This window comes from Cucurbita maxima, unplaced genomic scaffold (assembly GCF_002738345.1).
Source record: "Cucurbita maxima cultivar Rimu unplaced genomic scaffold, Cmax_1.0 Cma_Scf00008, whole genome shotgun sequence".
NCBI lineage: Eukaryota > Viridiplantae > Streptophyta > Magnoliopsida > Cucurbitales > Cucurbitaceae > Cucurbita > Cucurbita maxima.
The window spans coordinates 1,997,401-2,018,048 of NW_019272024.1; the positions used below are offsets into that span (position 1 = coordinate 1,997,401).

Sequence of the window (20,648 nt, forward strand, 5' to 3'; positions counted from 1 at the left end):
AAAAAAAAAAAAAAAAAAAAAAAAAAAAAAAAAAAAAAAAAAAAAAAAAAAAATCACTACCATTTGTGATACTATTATTATTATTATATAACCAAATCCAATAAAAATTAATTTAAAAGGACTAAATTTCAATTTTATAGAAAATATAGTGACTAAAGGTAAATTAAAATTTTTATTTTTTATTAGTTTTGAATGATCCAAATTTTCATAAATACCCTTAAAAATTTTACAAAATTTCAAAATATTTTTAGAACTAATATATAAATAATATAAATAAAACCGTTACTACTACATTTCATAAATACCTTGCACTTTTAAAAATAGCATTAATACTATTTTAACTTTTAAAAAATTATTTATTCTATGTCCTAGATATTTAAAATATTATGTATCACTGTCATAAACGTACCATACTTGAATTTAGTATCATCGTAATAAACAAAAATTATGTATCACCATCAGAACAAAAAAAATTATGCATCACTGTGATAAACAAACATCCAAATCATTTATCTATGTCCAAGATATTTAAAAAATTAATGTGTTATGCTTGGTATTGTGAGTTTGGTACCAAATAAATGCCAACTTCAAAGTTTCAAACGCTAAACATATGAAATCCTAGAGTGCCTTGCAAAGAAACCTGCATGGAAAGAGTAAATGAAGTAGCAGTTTATTGAGACAGTATAAGAGAGTATTGAGAGCAGGATCATCCATGTCACATATTTATCTTATAGACTCGAATGAATCAAAGTCGAGATTTAGATTTTTCTGGTTTTGGTAATTTACGGTAATCGTATACACCTAATCCTCGCTTTCTTCCGAGGCGACCAGCATCGACATACTGCACGAGAAGAGGGCAGGGAGCATATTTATCATCACCAAGTCCAGATTGAAGTACCTTCATGATTGATAAACAAACATCCAAACCAATTAAGTCTGCAAGCTCCAAGGGACCCATGGGATGGTTTGTTCCTAGCTTCATTCCCGTGTCGATGTCTTCCTTCGTTGCCACTCCCGTGTAGAGAGCGAAAAACGCCTCGTTAATCATTGGCATTAGGAGTCTGTTCACAATGAAGCCAGAGTAGTCCTGAGAGCATATCAATGTTTTGCCAAGCCTGAAAGGAAAGAAAGTTAAAACTATTATTTGTTCTCGGCACTTGTTCGTTCGAGGCACAAACGCAACGAAATAGTGAGAGTTGTTAGCAATGACTACGCTTAACCAACTCATGTACTAAGTGCAGTAGTCCCATGTTAGTAGAAAGACAACAGATGGCAGAGGAGGGACAGAGGAGCGGAGGCGAATTTAAGAGCAATCGATGAAGTGAATCACCTCTCAGCCAAGGTTTTTATTGCATCAAACGTTTCATCGGATGTATCCACACCTCGAACAATCTCAACCAACTTCATTATAGGTGGTGGATTCATGAAATGCATGCCAATGACCTGCAATGGCGTTAAATGTTTAGCAAATTAGTTCTTCGTTTCCGTTTCATATAAAGCATGCTAAAATCACATAACAACACGTTTTATCGCTGAATCACATGGCTAGCTACTAAAACTACATACAAATGGCACTTTAAAAGAAAAACAGAAGTTCAGCATTCATGCAAGGGGGGAAGAGAGGACAAAACCTTCTCAGGACGTGTGGTCGACGATGCTAAGCGAGTGATGGGGATGGAACTTGTATTAGAAGCTAGAATTGCAGATGGTTTTGCAATCTTATCCAATTCAAGAAATAGCTTTCTTTTAACATCTTCTGATTCCACGACAGCTTCTATGATGACATCTGCTGAATGAAGCTCTTTCAAATCAGTTGAACATTTTAGACGTTGAAGAGCATCGACACCAACTTCCTGTAAAGTGGATTTCATAAGCTGATTAAATGTCTACCATTTCAACGGCAGAGAGAAGCTCATTTGGCCGGTAGAACTTCTCTGTTATAGATTTGTATGTCAACCTTTCCATAATCAATGTCAAACCTGCAGTAAATAACTTGGTTTATGTAAGAGCCTAAACCCACCACTAGTAGATATTGTTCGCTTTGGCCCGTTACGTGTCGCTGCCAGCCTCACGGTTTTAAAATGCATCTACTAGGGAGAGGTTTCTACACTCTTATAAGAAATGTTTTGTTTCTCTCTTCAATCGATGTGGGATCTCACAATCCACCCCCCTTGAGAGCCCAGCTTCGTCGCTGCCACACCCCTTGGCTCTGATACCATTTGTAATAGCCCAAGCCCACTGCTAGCAAATATTGTCTGCTTTGGCCGTTACATATCGCCGTCAGCCTCACGATTTTAAAACGCGTCTATTAAAGAGAGGTTTCCACACCCTCGTAAGGAATGCTCCGTTCCCCTCTCTAACCGATGTGGGATCTCACCGTTTAACTTCGGTTCAAATGGTCAATGGGGATAAAACATTTATTTCACATCATTGGCCATAAGCTATAGCAATATTATACGTGCTAGAATTTGAAAGAACATTAATAGAGATATTTTATTAGAGTACTAAAAGAGATAGAAATACAAAGATTAACTAAACATTCAAGAGGCACAGTTCTATATCCCCCACTCCCCAAATACTTGCTTAGCCCCCAACCAAACACACACACAGACAAAAAAAAAAAAAAAAAACCTCTATTTAAGGCATCCAATGGCTTCTAAGAGCCTGTAAGTTCTTATTGTTTAAAGCAAAAGGTTGAAGCTGCTATAAGAAAATCATAATCTCGTGGCTTCTTCATAAGCTAAAGAGAAGCTCATCAGTGTCCACTTTTGTTTCATTGGCTCCCTCCAATCAAATCCAATTCCTCTATGATCCTGTGTCATTTGGATAAGTCTATTTTTAAGTTCAATTATTGACTACAGCTTAGGCTCAAGATCACACTATTTTTCATGTTTGGTACTATCACTGCCATCCAAACGTACAGTCGTCGTGACAGGATCGAGATTATGGACCAAATTTTCCTAGTCCCCCAGTATGGAATGACCCAAGAATATCACAAGCTTCATTACAGAGACATGGGATCTGGCAAGGATTCCCTTGTTTTTCTTTTTCCTAAAGCAGTGGATCGGTGTTATCCTGATTAGAAAGGGTACTGATGGGGCCAAGAGAGTCTCAACCTCCTAATGCTACAGATTGATCATAAGTAAGCAACCAAATAGTACTAAATCCTGCGTTTTTCACCCAAATCAAGTGCATGTTTGAGAGCTTTCAAAATCACTCGAAATTATATTCTTATGATTCAAAAATCAGTTTTAATCGTATCAAAATCGTGTTTAAAAGTCTAAGATCAAACATTAAACTAGTTTTGAATCATTAAACCGAGGTTTCGAATTGATTTTTTACATGACAAAAACTATTTCAAACATTTCAAAGTCAGTTCATAACATGTCCTACACCCTGTGATTCCCTGCAATTGGTCTGTTAAGAGCTTTTCTTATGAAATAGACAGCACAAAACTCCAAATAAAAGGTAACTCAAAAGGTAAAACAGCCAGTTCAGAAGAACTATGTCAGAGTAAATAATAGGCCAAACATCATATATATTCTTCCCATGTATACGGATCTGGATATACAGAATTCTTACTCGAGAGAGAAGGTTTCTGGAGACCAGGCGTTGAATTGAGGAAGAAATGGAGTTGGTTGCTTTAGTAAGAGCGGCAGGGTCTGAATCGATTAGCCAAATATCATGGCCGTATGCGGCGGCGAGTTGGGCAATTCCGGAGCCCATTTGACCGCCGCCGATGACACCAATAACCTTGATTTCCGTCATCGAGAAACCACAAATCTGGCGGCGATTTCTGTAATCGGAGAGAGAATCATTCGATTATCCTCCTGTGGAATTCACCTCTGTCACGCTCGTATCAAAAGATGATAAAGACGAGAAGATCAGTATCAATATTATCAAGACTCTCAAATGTGATATTGTCCTTAAAACTCTTAATTATTTTTTTTTAATTATTATCAAACTTTTTATCTCAAAAATATTTTAAAATTTTTAAAACTTTTAATAATTTTTTTTTAATATCTTTACTTTATTTTTAAAAAAAATACGTTTTAAATTATAAAATAAATAAAAACTATTTTTAAACTACTCATTTTTCCATTTTCTTGAATATAACAATATGAAAAATTGTAAATATTTTTTCAATTCCTTTATTTTATATTTATCAATATATGAATATTTATATAAATATAATGATTTGAAATTGATAGTATTTCAAATATACTATAAAATAAAATATTTGGTAAAGTGGTATTTAAGCAAATTAATGACATTTAAGAATTATCAATCTACCACAATAAATATATATTATGGTTAAAACTTATTATTTTAGTGAAATAAAAAAAAAATTATGTTTGGGCCTAAAAATAAAAACAAGGCCCATTAAAAAAATGGGTTAAAAACAGTTTATTTCTTTTTTTATTATTATTATTATTTATTTATTGTTTTAGACTATTCAGTTCAATTTGAGATAAATTTATAAATTTAGATTATCCATTTAATATAAATATATTTTCAATTCATATTTAATTTTTAATTTAAATTTGAACTCATTTTTGCTTACGAAATATATTGATATGTTGAGATTTTTTTTACAGAATAATAAACGAAAAAAATTTATGTTCTTCGTAGGGAATCTTCGCTCCATTCTCGCACAAATAAAAGAAAATTTTTACAGAGATAGGGAATGAAATAGGTGACGAAGATGAGTGCCCTTCACTATGGATATCTCGTATCGTCAATCATTATAAACTCTTAAAAATTTGAAAGGATTGAAAATAAATCGTCATAAACTAAAGTTTAAGAACTAAATTGACTGACGAAAAAAATGTTTCAAACAATATCAATTAATTAGCTATAAAGTGATTTTTAAAATAAATTAAGGTAATTAGAAAGAATATCACATACACATTTTTTTATAAATAAAAAATATATTTTTTTTTTATTTTAAATATTTTTATATAATAAAATAATTTCTAATTTAGGGAGTTCTTTTCAACGCCATCCAACCAATATTTTGACATAAAATAAAATAAAATAAAATACTCTAATAATGATGAAAAGATATAGGCATTATGGTAGTGAACTTTATAGTAAATTTAATATTGGTAGGTAAATGTTGCTGTCACTCATAATCCTAAGTTGAAAATACCATAACCTCTTTTAATAATTCTCACATATCTCCTTTTCTAATCTTACTCTTTAATTCGTATATTTCATTTCTTATTTCGTCTTTAAAGTTTAAATTTTTTATTTTACGCCTTGCATTTCTGATACCATTTATAAGATTCCGTCTCCATATTCGAGACCCAGATCAGGATTTGAAATATGGATTCACCTATGTTCGTGCCATTCACATGTATCCCTGAAATATGGATTCACTTATATCTGTTGTCTGCTTCCATTCTCTTGTGAAGTTGTGAGCTTGAGGGTTTTTCCCTGCATAAGGATGATCGATAATGTGGGGTAAGGCCGGTTGTCGTCCACTTACAATTTCAAAGGGACTCTTTCCCGTAGACGAGCTGATTTGACAATTGAAGCAAAATTGGGCGACATCTTTTTCTCGAGTATCGTATTTTAATTTAGTGACCTATTTAATAAAATTAAAATTTTAGGAGAAACCCATTATAGGGTTTTTTGGGTTAAAATTAAAATGTAAAATGAAAGGACAATGAGGGGTAGGGCATTTATGTCAAAAGGTTGAATGATGAACAATGATAAGAAATGAATAGTTGGTAGAGAAGTAAATAAAGAAGAGTCAAGTGGAAAGTGGGGGTGGCACATACCATAAGTGCCTAACTTTCATCAATTTCTTTCTCCCATGCCTCATGCCCATAATTGCCCTTCCTCCAAAATCGACTCTCCAGAATTACATGATGAACACGACTCTCTTAAAAACTGTCTACGAGATAATATTGATTGAAATATAGAAGAAGTAACGTTAATTTACCAAATTGAAACAAATTAAATAGATTGATATCGGTTAATGCTCGAATGGTCTTTGGTGTATATTTAAATTTTTACCATATACGTATTGAAAATATGACAAGTTATTTTTAGTGGCACGGTAAAAGCTATGTTAATATTAGCACTACCTATTTTCTATATTAAAATAAAATGACGTTTCGGGAAATTTATTGTAGCAACAAACCCGTCTAATTCACGTTCGTTTTTATTAATAATATGAGTTAAGGGTAATGAAATTTAAGGTTAAAATAATAATTTTAATCTTAAATTATTAATTTATATAACCCATTATTTATTTTATGGTTAAATAAATAAAAAAATGAATTTTTGTCTTAAAGAAAACTATAATTTATTTAATCCAAATAACTTTTTGGCAAAGTTGATAAAATATTAATTTAATGTGGAAATAAAATAAAATAGAAATTAAAAATAATGATGAGAGAGAGAGAGAGGTGGTTTCGGTGAGGTCACATGAAGAGAGAGAAAGTCGAGTTTTATAATTTAGGAAATAAAAAAAAAAAAAAAACAAAAAAAAAAGGAGAAATGGGTGGGCGAAGAAGTGCGTGGCAGTTCACCTAAAACTTTTTAATGGACGACGGCCGATAGCCCGTGATACCTGCCTAAAGCAGTTTCGGTCACCGGCTATTAACGGTGACCCTCCACCGCTAAGAACTCTGACTTTTATACCCCCTTCGAACATCCCGCCACACGCGACATCCAATCGCGTGCACATCACGTCAAATCACTCAACAAATTACTTTATTTATTTGTTTATTTTATAAGTATAAATAATTATTTAAGTTTGTCGAGAAATCTTTATGATGCCTCTATTATTTGAATTTTTTTATTATTAATGTCACCAAGGACGCAATGTTTATCATTAATTAACTAACAAACAAATTATTTCCTATTCCATGGTTGAAATTTCACCTTTTACACTTACTTATATTAAATACAATATTCAACAAATCAATACTTCAATTTTTTCTAATGAAAAAATATTGACAAAATGCCTATAAATTCACTAATTTCGGTAACATTAAATTTAGCACAAATTTAACTCTAATGAAGATTTACCTTTAATATTACATATTTATTTATTATGGATAAGTAAATTTCCAAATAAAAATTTATTAAAAGATGAAATTGCAGCCTAAGATTATAACACCACAAATATTTTTCTTTAAAGAAAAAAAAAATAACTGACGAGACACGAACTTTATAATTTCACTTTTGGTTTATAAAAGATATCGTACCAATTGAGATAACGTAATTTATTCATATATACTATTACAATACTTATATATATATATATATATTATTTATTTATTTATTTATTTATATATATAAAAATAGTTTTATTTAGAGAAAAAAAGATATAATTGACCACGCGTACATGAAAAAACATATATAATAGAATAATATTGTCTACTTATGAGTAATTTACTTATATGCCCTATTACAATACTATCTACTTTAATCATAAGGGTAATTTACTTGGACCCTATTACAATACCTATAAAAGGACTCGTACCAATTGAGATAATGTAATTTACTTTTATATATTATTACACTACTTAAAAATAATATACTTTTTTTATATTAAAGTATTTTTATTTAGAATGATACTAGTATACCCTATTGTACAATACTTAAAAAATATATTATATATATAAAATATAATTTTATTTAAAGAAAAAAGATATAATTGACGACCCTTGAAAAAATCGATACAAACTTTAACCATAAAATTTTCACCATTTATCTTAATTAGGAAAGTCCAAATAAGAATATTTAAAAAAAATAATATATATTTTTTATTGAAGAGAAAAGGAAATAATTGGTGAGACACGTGCATGAAAGATGGAGTAGGCGTGAAGAGTAGAGATAAACTCACATCGGTCCTTGCGCTGCGCACCACACAACTTTTCCAACTCCACTCTCATTTACTTTCCTTCTTTTCTCTCTTTTTCTCTGCAATTTCTTCTACAGACAGAGGAAAAAAAATTAAAAAGGAACAGATCAACGTCGTAGGTGCTGACAATCACAAACAAAAGAGTGAAAAAAGAGACAAGTTTTCAGACCTGTAAACCCTCCTCAAGTTTCACCTCCAAAAAGCCACCATTTTTTCCCCTCCTCAAGTCAGCTCTCTCTCTCACTCCAATTATATATATATATACTGTAAAGTACAGTGGTTCTCCGCCCCTGCTCTCCCCCTCCTCGGCTCCTCCTTTTCACTTTTTGATATCTTTTTTCCAAACCCAGATTTGACATTGCTTCTCGGAACTCTAACCTCAGATTTCTCGCAACAGTTCACCCAGAAAATGAGGCGTTTCTGACGCTGCTGTCTCTTTACTTACTTTACGTACTTCATTTGCAAGTCATGATCTCCACTGGCCCTGCGAAAATCATTTCTTTATTTGTTTCTCCTCCTCTCTTCCTTTTCAAGCTTCTCTTACTCTTCTTCTTCTTGTCTCTTTGGGATCTGATATCGTTTTGGCATATGGGTTTCTCCAAGTTTCTTTTGTTCTGTTGAGTTATGGCTTTCTGGTGTTCATTTTGACGTTCAATTCTGGGTTCATCTGTTCTGTTTATCGGGAAAGGGTTTGGAATCTGATTGGGATTGGTGATTTCATCTTTATTTTGCTTCTTTTGCAAGTTGCTCAACTTGGGATGCTCCTCCTTCTCTTCCACATATTATAGTTTGCAAGATTTTTCTTTATTTGGATTCCTCTCATTTCTTAACAGCTAAGTGTATGACCAGATATGGTGCTTTCTCTTGTCAAACCGGCTTTCCTCAAATGGATGTTATTATTGAGTTGCTTGTTTTCCTTCTCTTTGGGTCTGAAACAGTCGAATAAACTCTGTGATCCAAAAGATTTACTGGCATTGAGGGGCTTTCTGAATAGCCTTTCAAATAGTTCTGTTATCTCTGTATGGTTGAAGGAACCCAACTGCTGCATTTGGGATGGTGTCGTTTGTGGATATGATAGCAACAGCTCTATCACTAACAGAGTTACCAGGTTAGAACTGCCTAATATGAATCTGAAAGGCAAGATTTCACAGTCTCTTGGTGGTTTAGATCAGTTAATTTGGCTGAATCTATCATACAATCAGCTTGAAGGTGTTTTGCCAACAGAATTCTCAAGCTTGAAGCAACTCCAGGTATTGGATTTGAGTTACAATAAGCTGTCAGGATCAGTCACCAATGCAACTTCAGGATTGATATCTGTTCGTGTTCTTAATATTTCCAGTAATTCATTCATTGGGGATTTCCCCCAGCTAGTGGGATTTCAGAATCTTGTTGCCTTCAATATAAGTAACAATTCTTTCACAGGACAGTTTTCTTCACAGATTTGCAATTCCTCCAACATGATTCAGGTTGTTGATATTTCACTGAACCAAATATCCGGCAATCTTCAAGGAGTGAACGATTGCAGCAAATCTCTCAAACATTTCCGTGCAGATAATAACTTGCTTACTGGACATCTTCCAGAATCATTGTATTCGTTATCATTTTTGGAGTACTTTTCAATCCCTGGAAACAGCTTCTTTGGCCAGTTAAGCATGGATCTGAGTAAGCTTTCTAGGCTTGAATCCTTTATCGTATTCGGAAACAAGTTTTCTGGGGAACTTCCAAATGTGTTCGGTAATTTTTCAGAATTACGGGAGTTAGTTGCACATTCCAACTTGTTCTCTGGAATTTTGCCTTCATCTCTGTCATTGTGCTCAAAGCTTAGAGTTCTTGATCTTAGAAATAATTCCTTTACTGCTGCTATAGATCTCAATTTTTCTAGGCTACCAGATCTTCAAATGCTTGATCTAGCCTCTAATCACTTTTCGGGGCCTCTACCGAATTCTCTATCTGATTGCCATGAATTGAAAACTCTTAGCCTTGCCAAGAACAAGTTAACTGGTCAAATTCCTCGAGATTATGCTAAGCTTTCCTCTCTGTCCTTTCTATCTTTGTCGAACAACAGTATTATAGACTTGAGTGGTGCATTATCTATTCTACATAATTGCAAGAACCTGACTGTTCTTATTCTTACAAAGAACTTTCGTAATGAGAAAATTCCACAGAGTGAAACTGTTTTCGACAACTTGATGCTTTTGGCATTTGGTAACTGTGGCCTGAGAGGACAAATTCCAGGTTGGTTAGTAGGTTGCAAGAAATTGAGCATCCTTGATTTGTCTTGGAATCACTTAGATGGAAGTATCCCTGCTTGGATTGGTCAGCTGGAGAATTTATTTTATTTGGACTTATCCAACAATTCTCTGACAGGAGAAATCCCAAAAAGCTTGACACAGATGAAAGCACTAATTTCCAGAAACTGCAGCTTGTCGGGTTCGACATCATCTGCTGGAATCCCCCTTTTTGTCAAACGAAATCAAAGTTCCACTGGTTTGCAATACAACCAAGCGTCGAGCTTTCCACCATCGATTTACTTGAGCTACAACAGAATTAATGGAACTATTTGGCCAGAAATTGGTGGATTAAAAGGGCTGCATGCCTTGGATTTGAGTAGGAACAATATAACTGGGTCCATCCCAAACACCATATCAGAGATGGAGAACTTGGAAGCCTTAGATTTGTCGAATAATGATCTTTATGGACGAATTCCTCCATCACTTAACAAGCTTACATTCTTGTCAAAGTTCAGCGTGGCAAATAATCACTTGGAGGGACCAATTCCAAATGGAGGGCAATTCTTAAGTTTTCCCAGCTCAAGCTTTGATGGTAATGCAGGACTTTGTGGGGAAATCGACAACCCTTGTCGTTCTGTTGATGGGTTAGAAAAAAGACCTGAAACCGACACTTACTCAAAGAGAAAAGTTGGGAGAAGTGTCATTCTCTGCCTTACAGTCGGAGCGGCTGCAGCAATCCTCCTGGTCCTTACAGTGGTTCTACTCAAAATGTCCAGGAAAGATGTTGGAGATCGGAATAACAGTTTTGACGAGGAATTTGACCGGCCTAACAGGTTATCTGGAGCTCTTGGATCATCAAAGTTGGTGCTCTTTCAGAATTCAGAATGCAAGGATCTTACAGTTGCAGAGTTGTTAAAAGCTACTTGCAATTTCAACCAAGCAAACATAATCGGCTGTGGTGGATTTGGCCTGGTTTACAAAGCCAGCCTTCCCAATGGTTCAAAAGCTGCAGTCAAGAGGCTTACAGGAGATTGTGGTCAGATGGAACGCGAATTCCAAGCTGAAGTAGAAGCTCTTTCTCGAGCGCAGCATAAGAACCTTGTTTCTCTTCAAGGTTACTGCAAACATGGAAACGACAGGCTATTAATTTACTCCTACATGGAGAATGGAAGTTTGGACTATTGGCTTCATGAGATTGTTGATGATGAAGATTCAATACTAAAATGGGAAGCAAGACTCAAAATCGCACAGGGTGCAGCTCATGGATTGGCTTACTTGCATAAGGAATGTCAGCCAAACATAATTCACCGCGATGTCAAGTCGAGCAACATACTTCTGGATGACAAATTCGAGGCACATTTAGCTGATTTTGGCCTTTCAAGATTACTCCGGCCGTATGACACTCATGTTACCACGGACTTGGTTGGGACATTGGGTTATATCCCTCCCGAATACAGCCAGACATTAATTGCAACTTGCAGGGGCGATGTATACAGTTTTGGCGTTGTTCTTCTCGAGCTTCTAACTGGGCGGAGGCCTGTAGAGGTATGCAAAGGTAAAGCTTGCAGGGATCTGGTATCATGGGTGATTCAGAAGAAATCAGAAAAGAAAGAAGAGGAGATTATTGATCCTGCAATTTGGGATACAAATAGCAAAAAGCAGATTTTAGAGGTCCTTAGTATTACTTGTAAATGCATAGACCAAGATCCAAGGAAGAGACCTTCGATTGAAGAAGTTTCTTCATGGCTAGATGGTGTTACATTGTAGGTTTTTCCATTCTCAACGTTTGGTTTGTATTTCATCCCTCGTATATCAAACTGGATATTGTAAAGCAAAACTATTTAAATCAATCTTACCAGGCTGTGAGTAAAGGTAGGAAGGATGGAAAGTGTACATAACTTGGTGCTTATGCCCATGATTATTAAAGCTTTTACTATGCAGGTCAATTTTAGAATTGGATTTCCTCTAGTTCTTGAAATCAAAGATTTCCTTCAGACAGCAATGGATCTTTCAGACTAAGTTCAATAGTCAACTGTTCACACACAACTAGCACAAAAGATTCCTACAAGCAATGCTTGACCGATCTACCCTATCTATGTATGTATCTATCCATATATATATATATATATATATATATATACAATCACGGGGGACAATCTGACTTACTTGGCTTCAGTGAACAGAACATGTCGTTTTGCAAGAGGGTCAAATTTCTGGAGCTCAATCTTATCAGCCATCTTCCTGCTTTTTTTCTTGGCATAGAAAAAACCAGTCCCAGCGGTTGAGGAGAGTCGGATTATTTTGAAATCTTTCCTTCCCCCTTTCCTCCTCGTCTTCCTTTTCTTTTCTGGATCACCACCCCTCTTCCTACTCAACCTCTGCATTTGAATGCAATCGACAAGTTATTTCATGATCAAATCAACAGTGACATTAACATAATGAACAAATTACACAATATTATTCCCAATGACTTTTGCATCATTGAAGTAGAATAATCCATACTTGGAATGTTAATCAAATTTTCTGTAGATACAAACTCAAATTAGATAAATATATGTTCAATAATGTGAGATCTCACGACTTCTCCCTAGCAGATGCATTTTGAAAATTCCCTAGCAGATGCATTTTGAAAATTTTGAAGGGAAAGCCCAAAGAAGACAATATCGCGATAGGCTTGTGCTATTGGAAGTGATAGCAATCAGAAGGCTGGAATTTTGAAGGGTGTCATACAAATTAACATGAAAGGGGTCAATTCTATTTGAAGATGATTTCATATATTCCACTTTTGTTCATATTGAAATTAATCGAAATTGATAAGGAGAACATGTACTTATAAGTGTATTTATTTTCTATCGATTGATCACGAGAAGAAATATAGTTAGAGCCCTAACATAAACAAATACATAAACACATGATATGAGTCCCCGTCCTCTCGATTTGCAAATTTCTACCATGATCCACACGCTGTCGAAGCTAAAAGGACCATACCTTTCTCTTCGTAGTGTTAGGAGCATATCTTCTGGCCATGCAAATTACGGATCCATGACGAATTGATCTCTCCCGAGCGCTCTGTGACAACGATTCTGAAAATTTCAACAGATCCCCCAAATGTTAAATTTCCCCGCCCTCTGCTTGTCTTGTAAGAAAAAACTATAAATAAACCCCACCGAACAAAATTCTCCGATCAGAAATTCTCGATTATGATACTTTGTTCCCATTCTTTCTGGTCTTTTGATCGTGATTTTCAAATTCTTCATACGAAGTGACGATAAGAGAATGGATTCGCGATGATTATTTAGGATGAAATGTTCGCAATTACCTTTGACATTGGGAACGACGAGCAACGAGAGAGCAGCCGAGAAGGAGAGACACTTGAAAGAGACGAAGCTTGGAGGAGTTGAAGACGCAGAATCACAGAGAAATCGGTTCCTTTCTCCACAAAAAAGCGCTGAGCCCAAACAAAGCCTTCGAATTGTTGCCGCCATCTTCCATGGAAATCAATTCTTCTTTCTCTTTCGGTATTTATTATTCCAAAATTAATACATTCAAAATTCTATTATAAAATGCTTAATTAATCTATTTAAAATAATAACCATGATTTAATAAAATAATTATGGAATCTATTTAAATTAAAGATACTTTTATTTTCAGTTTTGGATCGAAACATTAATAATTTGTTTAAAAAATATTATTGAATTTTTAAAATAGTTTTAAAATTACTTTTTAATTTTCAAAAGGGTCCAAAATACATATTTTAAAATGTTTATAGAGATATTTCATGAAGTGTCGATAGATTATTTTCATTCATATATTCATTGTTTTAAAAAAAATTATAAAGTGTTAATGTAACAGCCTAGATCTACTACTAACAGATATTGTCTTGCGCTTCCCCTCAAGGCTTTAAAATGTTTCTACTAGGTGAAGGTTTTCATGCCCTTATAATGGTGGTTTGTTCTCCTCCCCAACTAATGTAGGACATCACAATTCACCCTCCTTCGGGGTCCAGCGTCCTTACTGGCACACCGCCTCGTGTCTACCCCATTTTGGGAACAGCGAGAAGGTTGACACATCGTCCGGTGTCTGGCACCATTTGAAACGCCCAAGATCTACCGCTAGCAGATATTGTCATTTTTGGGTTTTACCTTTCGGACTTCCCCTCAAGGCTTTAAAACGCGTCTGGTATGAGAGGTTTCCACACCCTTATAAAGAGTGGTATGTTCTCCTCCGAACTAATGCTGATATTTTTTAAATAATTACTAACTATTTTTTAATTTTTTTTTTTAAATGGAAGGGTATTAATAAAAAAATTTAAAATTTATTGGTATTTTTTTAAAGTGTTTATTTAAACAAATTTTATATAAAAGTAAAAAACAAAATAAAAGAATAAAAACTGAAAAAAATAGAAACTTTACTAAACGACACGTGGCACCATTTAATTGGGCATTTCGAAGTTATACTAAAATAATAATAATACAAAAAAGGAGTCTGTTTTCATTTGTCAAGTTCTTAATTCTTTTTCAGATATTACAGATAAAAAGGGAATTTTCAGAAGGTCCACATATAAGCAGCCATGTCAGCGGAGCCGACAAGCCTCGAATCCTCCGGTGCCGGACCATCGCCACACCCAACCAACTCAGCAGCGTCGGTGAGTAGATGAACCAGCGGCGGACCCACGGGGGAGAAGAACGGCGCCTGCAGATTCTCCTGGAAGCTCAGAAGGTTCGGGAAGACCGAGGGGGAGAGATCAGAGCCTCCGCCGGCGGGGTAGTTGACATTATTGGTGGAGAAACAGGTCACGTGCAGCTCATTCTCACTCGGGTCGGCGGAGGAATCGAGTCGAGGAGGCAGAGACACCGAGGAAGGGGAACTCGGTTCGGGATCCAGGCGAATCTTCTTCGTCGATGAGCCGCCGTGCATGGCGGCGCCGGTTTTCTTGAAAACTTTGGATATCACCCATTCATCCTGTTACATGCATGTAATAAATAAATAAATAAATAAATAAAATAAAATAAAATAAAATAAAAATAAATAAATGAATAAAAACCCACCACACATATGAGGAAAATAAATAGAAAGGGACATGAAACATAAATTTTATTTATGACATTATAATTATTATTCCCAACATTAAAACCTCTTCATTGAAATTGGCCCTCCATCCAAATAATGTGTACTATATATAATAAAATATTTAGATATTCATTTTTAAAAAATAATATTAAATATAAATATTTTATTATTGCTTTACCTACTATTGAATATTATTTGTACCAAAAATAAATGCTAGAAAATTATTTACTGGTATTTTTTTCTTTTTAAATTCAATCGAAGGGTCTTTGTCTGCATATATATCATCAATTATTTTAACTATATTGTAAATTTGATTATTATCTTGAAGTTATTTAAATAAAGATAACACATGCCTTTAATTTAAAATAATATATTATATATTAAATAAATTGCGCTTAAAAATATAGTATAGATTTAGTTTATGAAATATTATTTAATTTATTATGATTTTTTTTATATATTTTAATAGATATCATATTAAAATTAATCTTTAAAAAAGAATTTCTGAAATCCTATTCTAATTTTCACAAAAATATATATTTATTATTATTATTATTAGTTTTTTTTTGCTAAATAGAAATTGAAATAACACCTTAAAATACATGATTTTCTTTAATCATTAAAAGAAAAAAAAATTGGTTCATTAATGCAAGCATGAAATTAAAATATATATATATATATATATATATATATATATACACACATGGAGATGGGGGTGTTGACGTTTGATATGAGTTCATTTATTTAAAAGATAATGAATTAATTAAGCTATCAACGTCGACGGCGACTTCTTCAACTGAGAGAGAGAGGGAGAGAGAGAGAACCTTGGAAGAATCGGCGGAGAGAAAATGGTAAGCAAATTTTCCGGCGAGGCGAAATTCATGCATAACCCAGTTGGTCTTTTGGCCTTTTGGTGCTCTGCCTCTGTAGAAAACAAGCGTCTTCTTCATCCCAATTAATGAGTTGGTTTTCGAGCTCATTATTTCCCGGTCCTTTCCGGTCGCCTTCCAGTACCCGGCCTCCGTCGCCCGGTTCGTCCTCAACCCGGTCGGGTATTTCCGGTCTCGCAGGCTGAAGAAATACCACTCCTTTTCACCCATCAGCGCTTTCTCTGTTCAATCCACACATTATTATTATTATTTTTCAATAAATAAAAAAAGAAATATATATATATATATATATAACTTTTTGCCGTGAATTTACAAATTTTTTTGGAAAAGCCGAAGAAAATTTATGCAAGTATATGGAGGGTCGTGTTCATCTAACAAATATGTATATAGAAAGGGGTGGAGAGAGCTGACCAGGGAGGTCCCAGGGCTCGGACTTGTTGAGGTCGACATGGGCAATGGCGGGCGAGGAGAAATGGGAGTCCAGAACCTTCTTCAGAAGGTAATGGGCGATCAGCTCTTCGTCGGTCGGGTGGAACCGGAAACCCGGTGGGAGGAACCCGTCGGAGTTCTGGTGTCCGCCGCCGCTGCCGCCGTGTTCCATGGAGGTTGATCGGAGTAGAGAGAGAGAGAGAGAATTGTTGATGAATGTGGGTGAAAATCCAAGTTTTTATATCCTGAAGTGAACTCATGTTTTTATAATTAATTAATTTTGAATATAATAATAATTTGGGAAATTAATGAGAGGATAGGGGAAAGGAATAATAAATGCTTAGTACAATTCCCCCGACATAAACTGTAACACAAAATATGCATACAGATATTTCAAAACCAGCTTTATATGATCTATCATCTTTTTCTTTTTCTTTTTCGCTTCCACTACACGTGCTTAAAAAATTACTCGATCAACTTAACTCGTACAGTTTAAGTAGGGATATCCGATCAAATTAGAATGATATAGAGAAGATTAGCATGTCCCTGTATAAGCGAACCGTATCAGTTAGTTGTGTTACAAATGATATTAAAGTCAAGCACCGGATGATGTGCTAATAAGGACGATAACCTCCAAATGGGTGGATGGTAAGATTCCAGATCGGTTGGAGAAAAAAACGAAATACTTTTTATAAGGGTGTGAAAGTCTATACCTATTAGACACGTTTTAAAAATTGTTTCTACTACACATGTTTAAAAAATTACTGGATCAGCCTAACTCGTACGGTTTAAGTAGGGATATCCAATCAAATTAGAATGATATAGAGAAGATTAACATGTCCCTGTATAAGTGAACCGTATCAGCTAGCTGTGTTACAAATGGTATTAAAGTCAAACACTGGATGGTGTGCTAATAAGGACGATAACCTCCAAAGGGGTGGATGGTAAGATTTCAGATTAGTTGGAGAAGGAAACGAAATACTTTTTATAAGGGTGTGAAAGTCTATAACTATTAGACATGTTTTAAAAATCATGAACCTAACGATAATATATAACGAGCTAAAACGAACAATATCTGCTAGGTGTGGATTTGGGTACTTCCAAACTTTTATGTTAAGCCGAGTTGAAATAAATGAAATTTTTTATAAATTAAATATATATATATATATATATATATATATATAATTAATTTTTTTTATATAAAAATTAATAAAATTTGTATATTAGATACAACATTTAATTTTTAAATATTAATTATTTTGTAATTTTTTTTATATAAAATTTAATAAAAGTTGTATATTAGATACAACATTTAATTTTTAAATATTAATTATTTTGTATATCAAAACACAATCATTAATTATCCTTTAAAGTTAACCAATGTAAATGAATTAATTTTTTTTTCGGGGAAATGTTATATATAAATATTTATTAATTTTGTTTTAATAATAAAATTGTCAATAAAAATGAACATTTTAAAATAACAGTAACGATAGTTCTTTAAAAAAAAAATGATAACTAATAATAACAATATGTGATGATGTAGACTTGTAAGCGATATATTTATGATTTTTTTTTATTGAAAAATGTCGCGAGTAATTCAATGTCAATTAAAATATTTATTTATTATTTTTAATAAATATAAATTCAATTAAACATGTATGGCCCATTTGAGTAAAGGCCAATAAATATATAAACTTTATTTTTAATGTTTATAATTTACTCGAAAAAATTGACATTTAAAATATTAGTAAGAGTTTTCTCGAAAATCAAGTTCAACTGTTCCTGTAACCTCGTTGTTGTAAAATGACATGATCATGAGCCATTGAAACTTGGGTACCATCTGAAAAGAAAGAAGAAACACGGATGAGTATAAAAATACTGGGTATGTAACCCACTTGGACATAGTACGAACGTGGGTTCTCGATACTTAGCACTGATTGAGCTTTGATCATCCATTTATACTCGTTTCAACACATCTTTTAAAGCTTAATTGGTATAGGCGTGTAACTAGCTAGAACCTTAGCCACAAACGACTCTATCACAACTTGAAGTAACTGGTAACCTTCAAGAGTCCTATCAGAGTGATGTCTTAACGTAAGGGAGTGACTCATTTATTGACAACTAAGATACATATGTGGGCTAGCCATAAGTGACTCCATCATTACTACGACGTTGATTGACAACACATACATAATCCAAATTAAATTTAGCGGGTTAAAAAAATTAAAAAAGAAATAAAAGCAAACATTTTTAAATTAAATTCCCAAAGATAAAATATTAAATTTCCGTAATAAAAGTACAAATCCAAATTAAATTTAGCCCTTCAAAAAAAATTGGCCGCCGCCTCCTCCTCATAACGGCTATTAAACGGAGAGAGACGGCTGACTTTTACTCTCCTGCGGCTGTGCTACGGCGAGTAATTGCCGGAATTATCACCGGTACTTTAATTTTAATTTCTCAAAAAGAAAAAACAGAAAACAAAGAAAAAGAAGAGTGCGGATCGCATACGGCCCTGACTACCCTGCTCCTGCAAAAATAATGTCATAATATATAATAATAATTGTACGGCTCTGATTTCCTGATATTTCTGATCGTGGGGCCCAATTCTAACGTCAGTTTCTGATCCAATGCCTCGGACAGGATCTTTTGGGAACTTTAATTTTTAATATCAGCCGTCTGATCAATTTCACATATATATATTTTGTATGTGTCTGCGTCTACGTATGGATACATATACCATTGTTTGGTCACGGGGATAGTCTACACCGAATTGAAATGGCATGAATTCCTATTCCGGTTTGAGATAACGTACATCGGGAGTGTTTGGGGCAACCGTTGGGCAATTTAATTTTTTCATATACCTAAAAAAAAAAAAAAAAACTAAATTAAAATAACCCGTCTCGTTTCGATGTTAGCTAAGTAAGCCAAACACACCAAAAACTAAATTTTCACCCCAAAACGTCCCATGTGACATAAATTATATATCTTAGTTGTTTAAAACTTTTACATTTTATTTTAGTAAAAATCGTGTCGCCGTCACATCGAAACAGATGACATGTGTCTTTATAATCATTGACTCGATAATTAAGCTAACATTGGGACAAAGGTTACTTCACTAACGAAAAACGAGAGCTCGACATTGTTTTGATTGTTATTGTAGCTTCTGATAATTACCTTCAATTTCGGGTAATAATTGTCGACTTCTAACTTTTTTACTTCCAGTGGGCATAATATACTGGCCTATATAATTTTTAAAGATGTTCGGAGAGCAAATCTGTTTGACATAAAATTAAAATTTTAAAAATTTATTAATCTAAAATTAAAAGTTTAAAAATGGATTAAATGCAAAAAAAAGTATTTTGGGTTAAATCAACACGATTAAAATATTTTAAAATTTAAATGATAAAAATGTAAATAAATAATATTAATTTCACATAAAAAAAAAATACACAAATAAATATTCCGGAAACGGAAAAATGATAAAAAAACGTACATATTTGGCGGCAAATGTTTGGGTATAAAAATAAACGAACGAAGCAACGACGTCGTATTTCGTATCCCACTCGCCACTTTAACGCGTGCTTTCACTCCAACTTGTTTTTAAGCGTATAAATTTATTTTAAATATTTTTAAAGGCTAGATTATTAAAAATGCTTCTCTGGTCTAAAAGTATACCTAATATTTTAAAAGTTTTAATAGTAATTTTAAATTAAAAAAAGATCTAAAAATAATATTATTTATGTTATATTTATTTATTTATTTATTTATTTTTTGCTACAAACGGTGAGTATTTTATTTACAAAAATTTAACAAATTTTTTTAGGGGTCTATGTTTAAAAATACCTCTTTTAATGTTTTGGAAAAATGGTATTAATAGTAAGAATATTTTTAAAATTTTAAAATTTTAAAAATGTTTAAAAATATTTATAATTTTTATAAAAAAAATTTAAAGGTGATTTTTAAAGGATTGTTTTTTTGTCAACTAAATATAATTAAAATTGTTAAATAGATTAAATTTATTAAAAAAAAAGGTTGGTTTCTAGATGTTAAGTTTTGTAATTAATAATTATTTAAAGTTTGAAAGTTTTAAAAATTATAAAGTTTTTAATTTTGTATGTACTTTTTTTTTTTTTTTTTACTATA

General features: G+C 33.3%; 4 protein-coding genes and 1 pseudogene across 5 annotated transcripts; 1 reads left to right on the forward strand and 4 right to left on the reverse strand.

The window, feature by feature from the left end:
• Positions 1 to 647, reverse strand: part of LOC111482718 — a 5,405-nt pseudogene extending 4,758 nt beyond the window's left edge.
• On the reverse strand, positions 648 to 3,883 carry LOC111482724 (3-hydroxybutyryl-CoA dehydrogenase). The gene is made up of 4 exons (XM_023128652.1): positions 3,583 to 3,883; positions 1,632 to 1,853; positions 1,331 to 1,443; positions 648 to 1,115 (listed from the first exon to the last, which is right to left on the reverse strand). Exons 1-4 carry the CDS (start codon positions 3,766 to 3,768, stop codon positions 746 to 748), a joined length of 891 nt encoding a protein of 296 aa, XP_022984420.1. The 5' UTR covers positions 3,769 to 3,883; the 3' UTR covers positions 648 to 745.
• Positions 3,884 to 7,714: 3,831 nt separating this feature from the next.
• LOC111482725 lies at positions 7,715 to 13,614 on the reverse strand. Of its 2 annotated transcripts, none has more exons than XM_023128654.1 (4): positions 13,433 to 13,614; positions 13,102 to 13,196; positions 12,280 to 12,491; positions 7,715 to 7,950 (listed from the first exon to the last, which is right to left on the reverse strand). In XM_023128654.1, the coding sequence occupies exons 1-4, from the start codon at positions 13,596 to 13,598 to the stop codon at positions 7,914 to 7,916; spliced, it is 510 nt and encodes a 169-aa protein (XP_022984422.1). In that variant the 5' UTR covers positions 13,599 to 13,614; the 3' UTR covers positions 7,715 to 7,913. The 2 variants fall into 2 exon arrangements, with proteins under 2 accessions (XP_022984422.1, XP_022984421.1); XM_023128653.1 differs by lacking the exon at positions 7,715 to 7,950 and adding an exon at positions 11,938 to 12,102.
• Positions 8,010 to 12,001, forward strand: LOC111482716 (phytosulfokine receptor 2). The gene has a single exon (XM_023128641.1). It carries the CDS (start codon positions 8,734 to 8,736, stop codon positions 11,878 to 11,880), a length of 3,147 nt encoding a protein of 1,048 aa, XP_022984409.1. The 5' UTR covers positions 8,010 to 8,733; the 3' UTR covers positions 11,881 to 12,001.
• Positions 13,615 to 14,558: 944 nt separating the features above from the next.
• On the reverse strand, positions 14,559 to 16,683 carry LOC111482723 (protein CUP-SHAPED COTYLEDON 2-like). The gene is made up of 3 exons (XM_023128651.1): positions 16,485 to 16,683; positions 16,008 to 16,294; positions 14,559 to 15,075 (listed from the first exon to the last, which is right to left on the reverse strand). The coding sequence occupies exons 1-3, from the start codon at positions 16,672 to 16,674 to the stop codon at positions 14,659 to 14,661; spliced, it is 894 nt and encodes a 297-aa protein (XP_022984419.1). The 5' UTR covers positions 16,675 to 16,683; the 3' UTR covers positions 14,559 to 14,658.
• Between the last annotated feature and the right edge of the window lie 3,965 nt (positions 16,684 to 20,648).

Coding starts and splice junctions, on each gene's coding strand:
- LOC111482716 (XM_023128641.1), top strand. CDS start 8,734: ATGGTGCTTTCTCTTGTCAAACCGGCTTTCCTCAAATGGATGTTATTA.
- LOC111482724 (XM_023128652.1), bottom strand. CDS start 3,768: ATGACGGAAATCAAGGTTATTGGTGTCATCGGCGGCGGTCAAATGGGC. Junction 1,854..3,582: donor CCAGAAACCTTCTCTCTCGA/GTAAGAATTCTG, acceptor TCCACTTTACAG/GAAGTTGGTGTCGATGCTCT. Junction 1,444..1,631: donor CGACCACACGTCCTGAGAAG/GTTTTGTCCTCT, acceptor ACGCCATTGCAG/GTCATTGGCATGCATTTCAT.
- LOC111482725 (XM_023128653.1), bottom strand. CDS start 13,598: ATGGCGGCAACAATTCGAAGGCTTTGTTTGGGCTCAGCGCTTTTTTGT. Junction 13,197..13,432: donor CGTCGTTCCCAATGTCAAAG/GTAATTGCGAAC, acceptor TGAAATTTTCAG/AATCGTTGTCACAGAGCGCT. Junction 12,492..13,101: donor CTAACACTACGAAGAGAAAG/GTATGGTCCTTT, acceptor ATTCAAATGCAG/AGGTTGAGTAGGAAGAGGGG.
- LOC111482723 (XM_023128651.1), bottom strand. CDS start 16,674: ATGGAACACGGCGGCAGCGGCGGCGGACACCAGAACTCCGACGGGTTC. Junction 16,295..16,484: donor CGAGCCCTGGGACCTCCCTG/GTCAGCTCTCTC, acceptor TGGATTGAACAG/AGAAAGCGCTGATGGGTGAA. Junction 15,076..16,007: donor TCTCCGCCGATTCTTCCAAG/GTTCTCTCTCTC, acceptor TGCATGTAACAG/GATGAATGGGTGATATCCAA.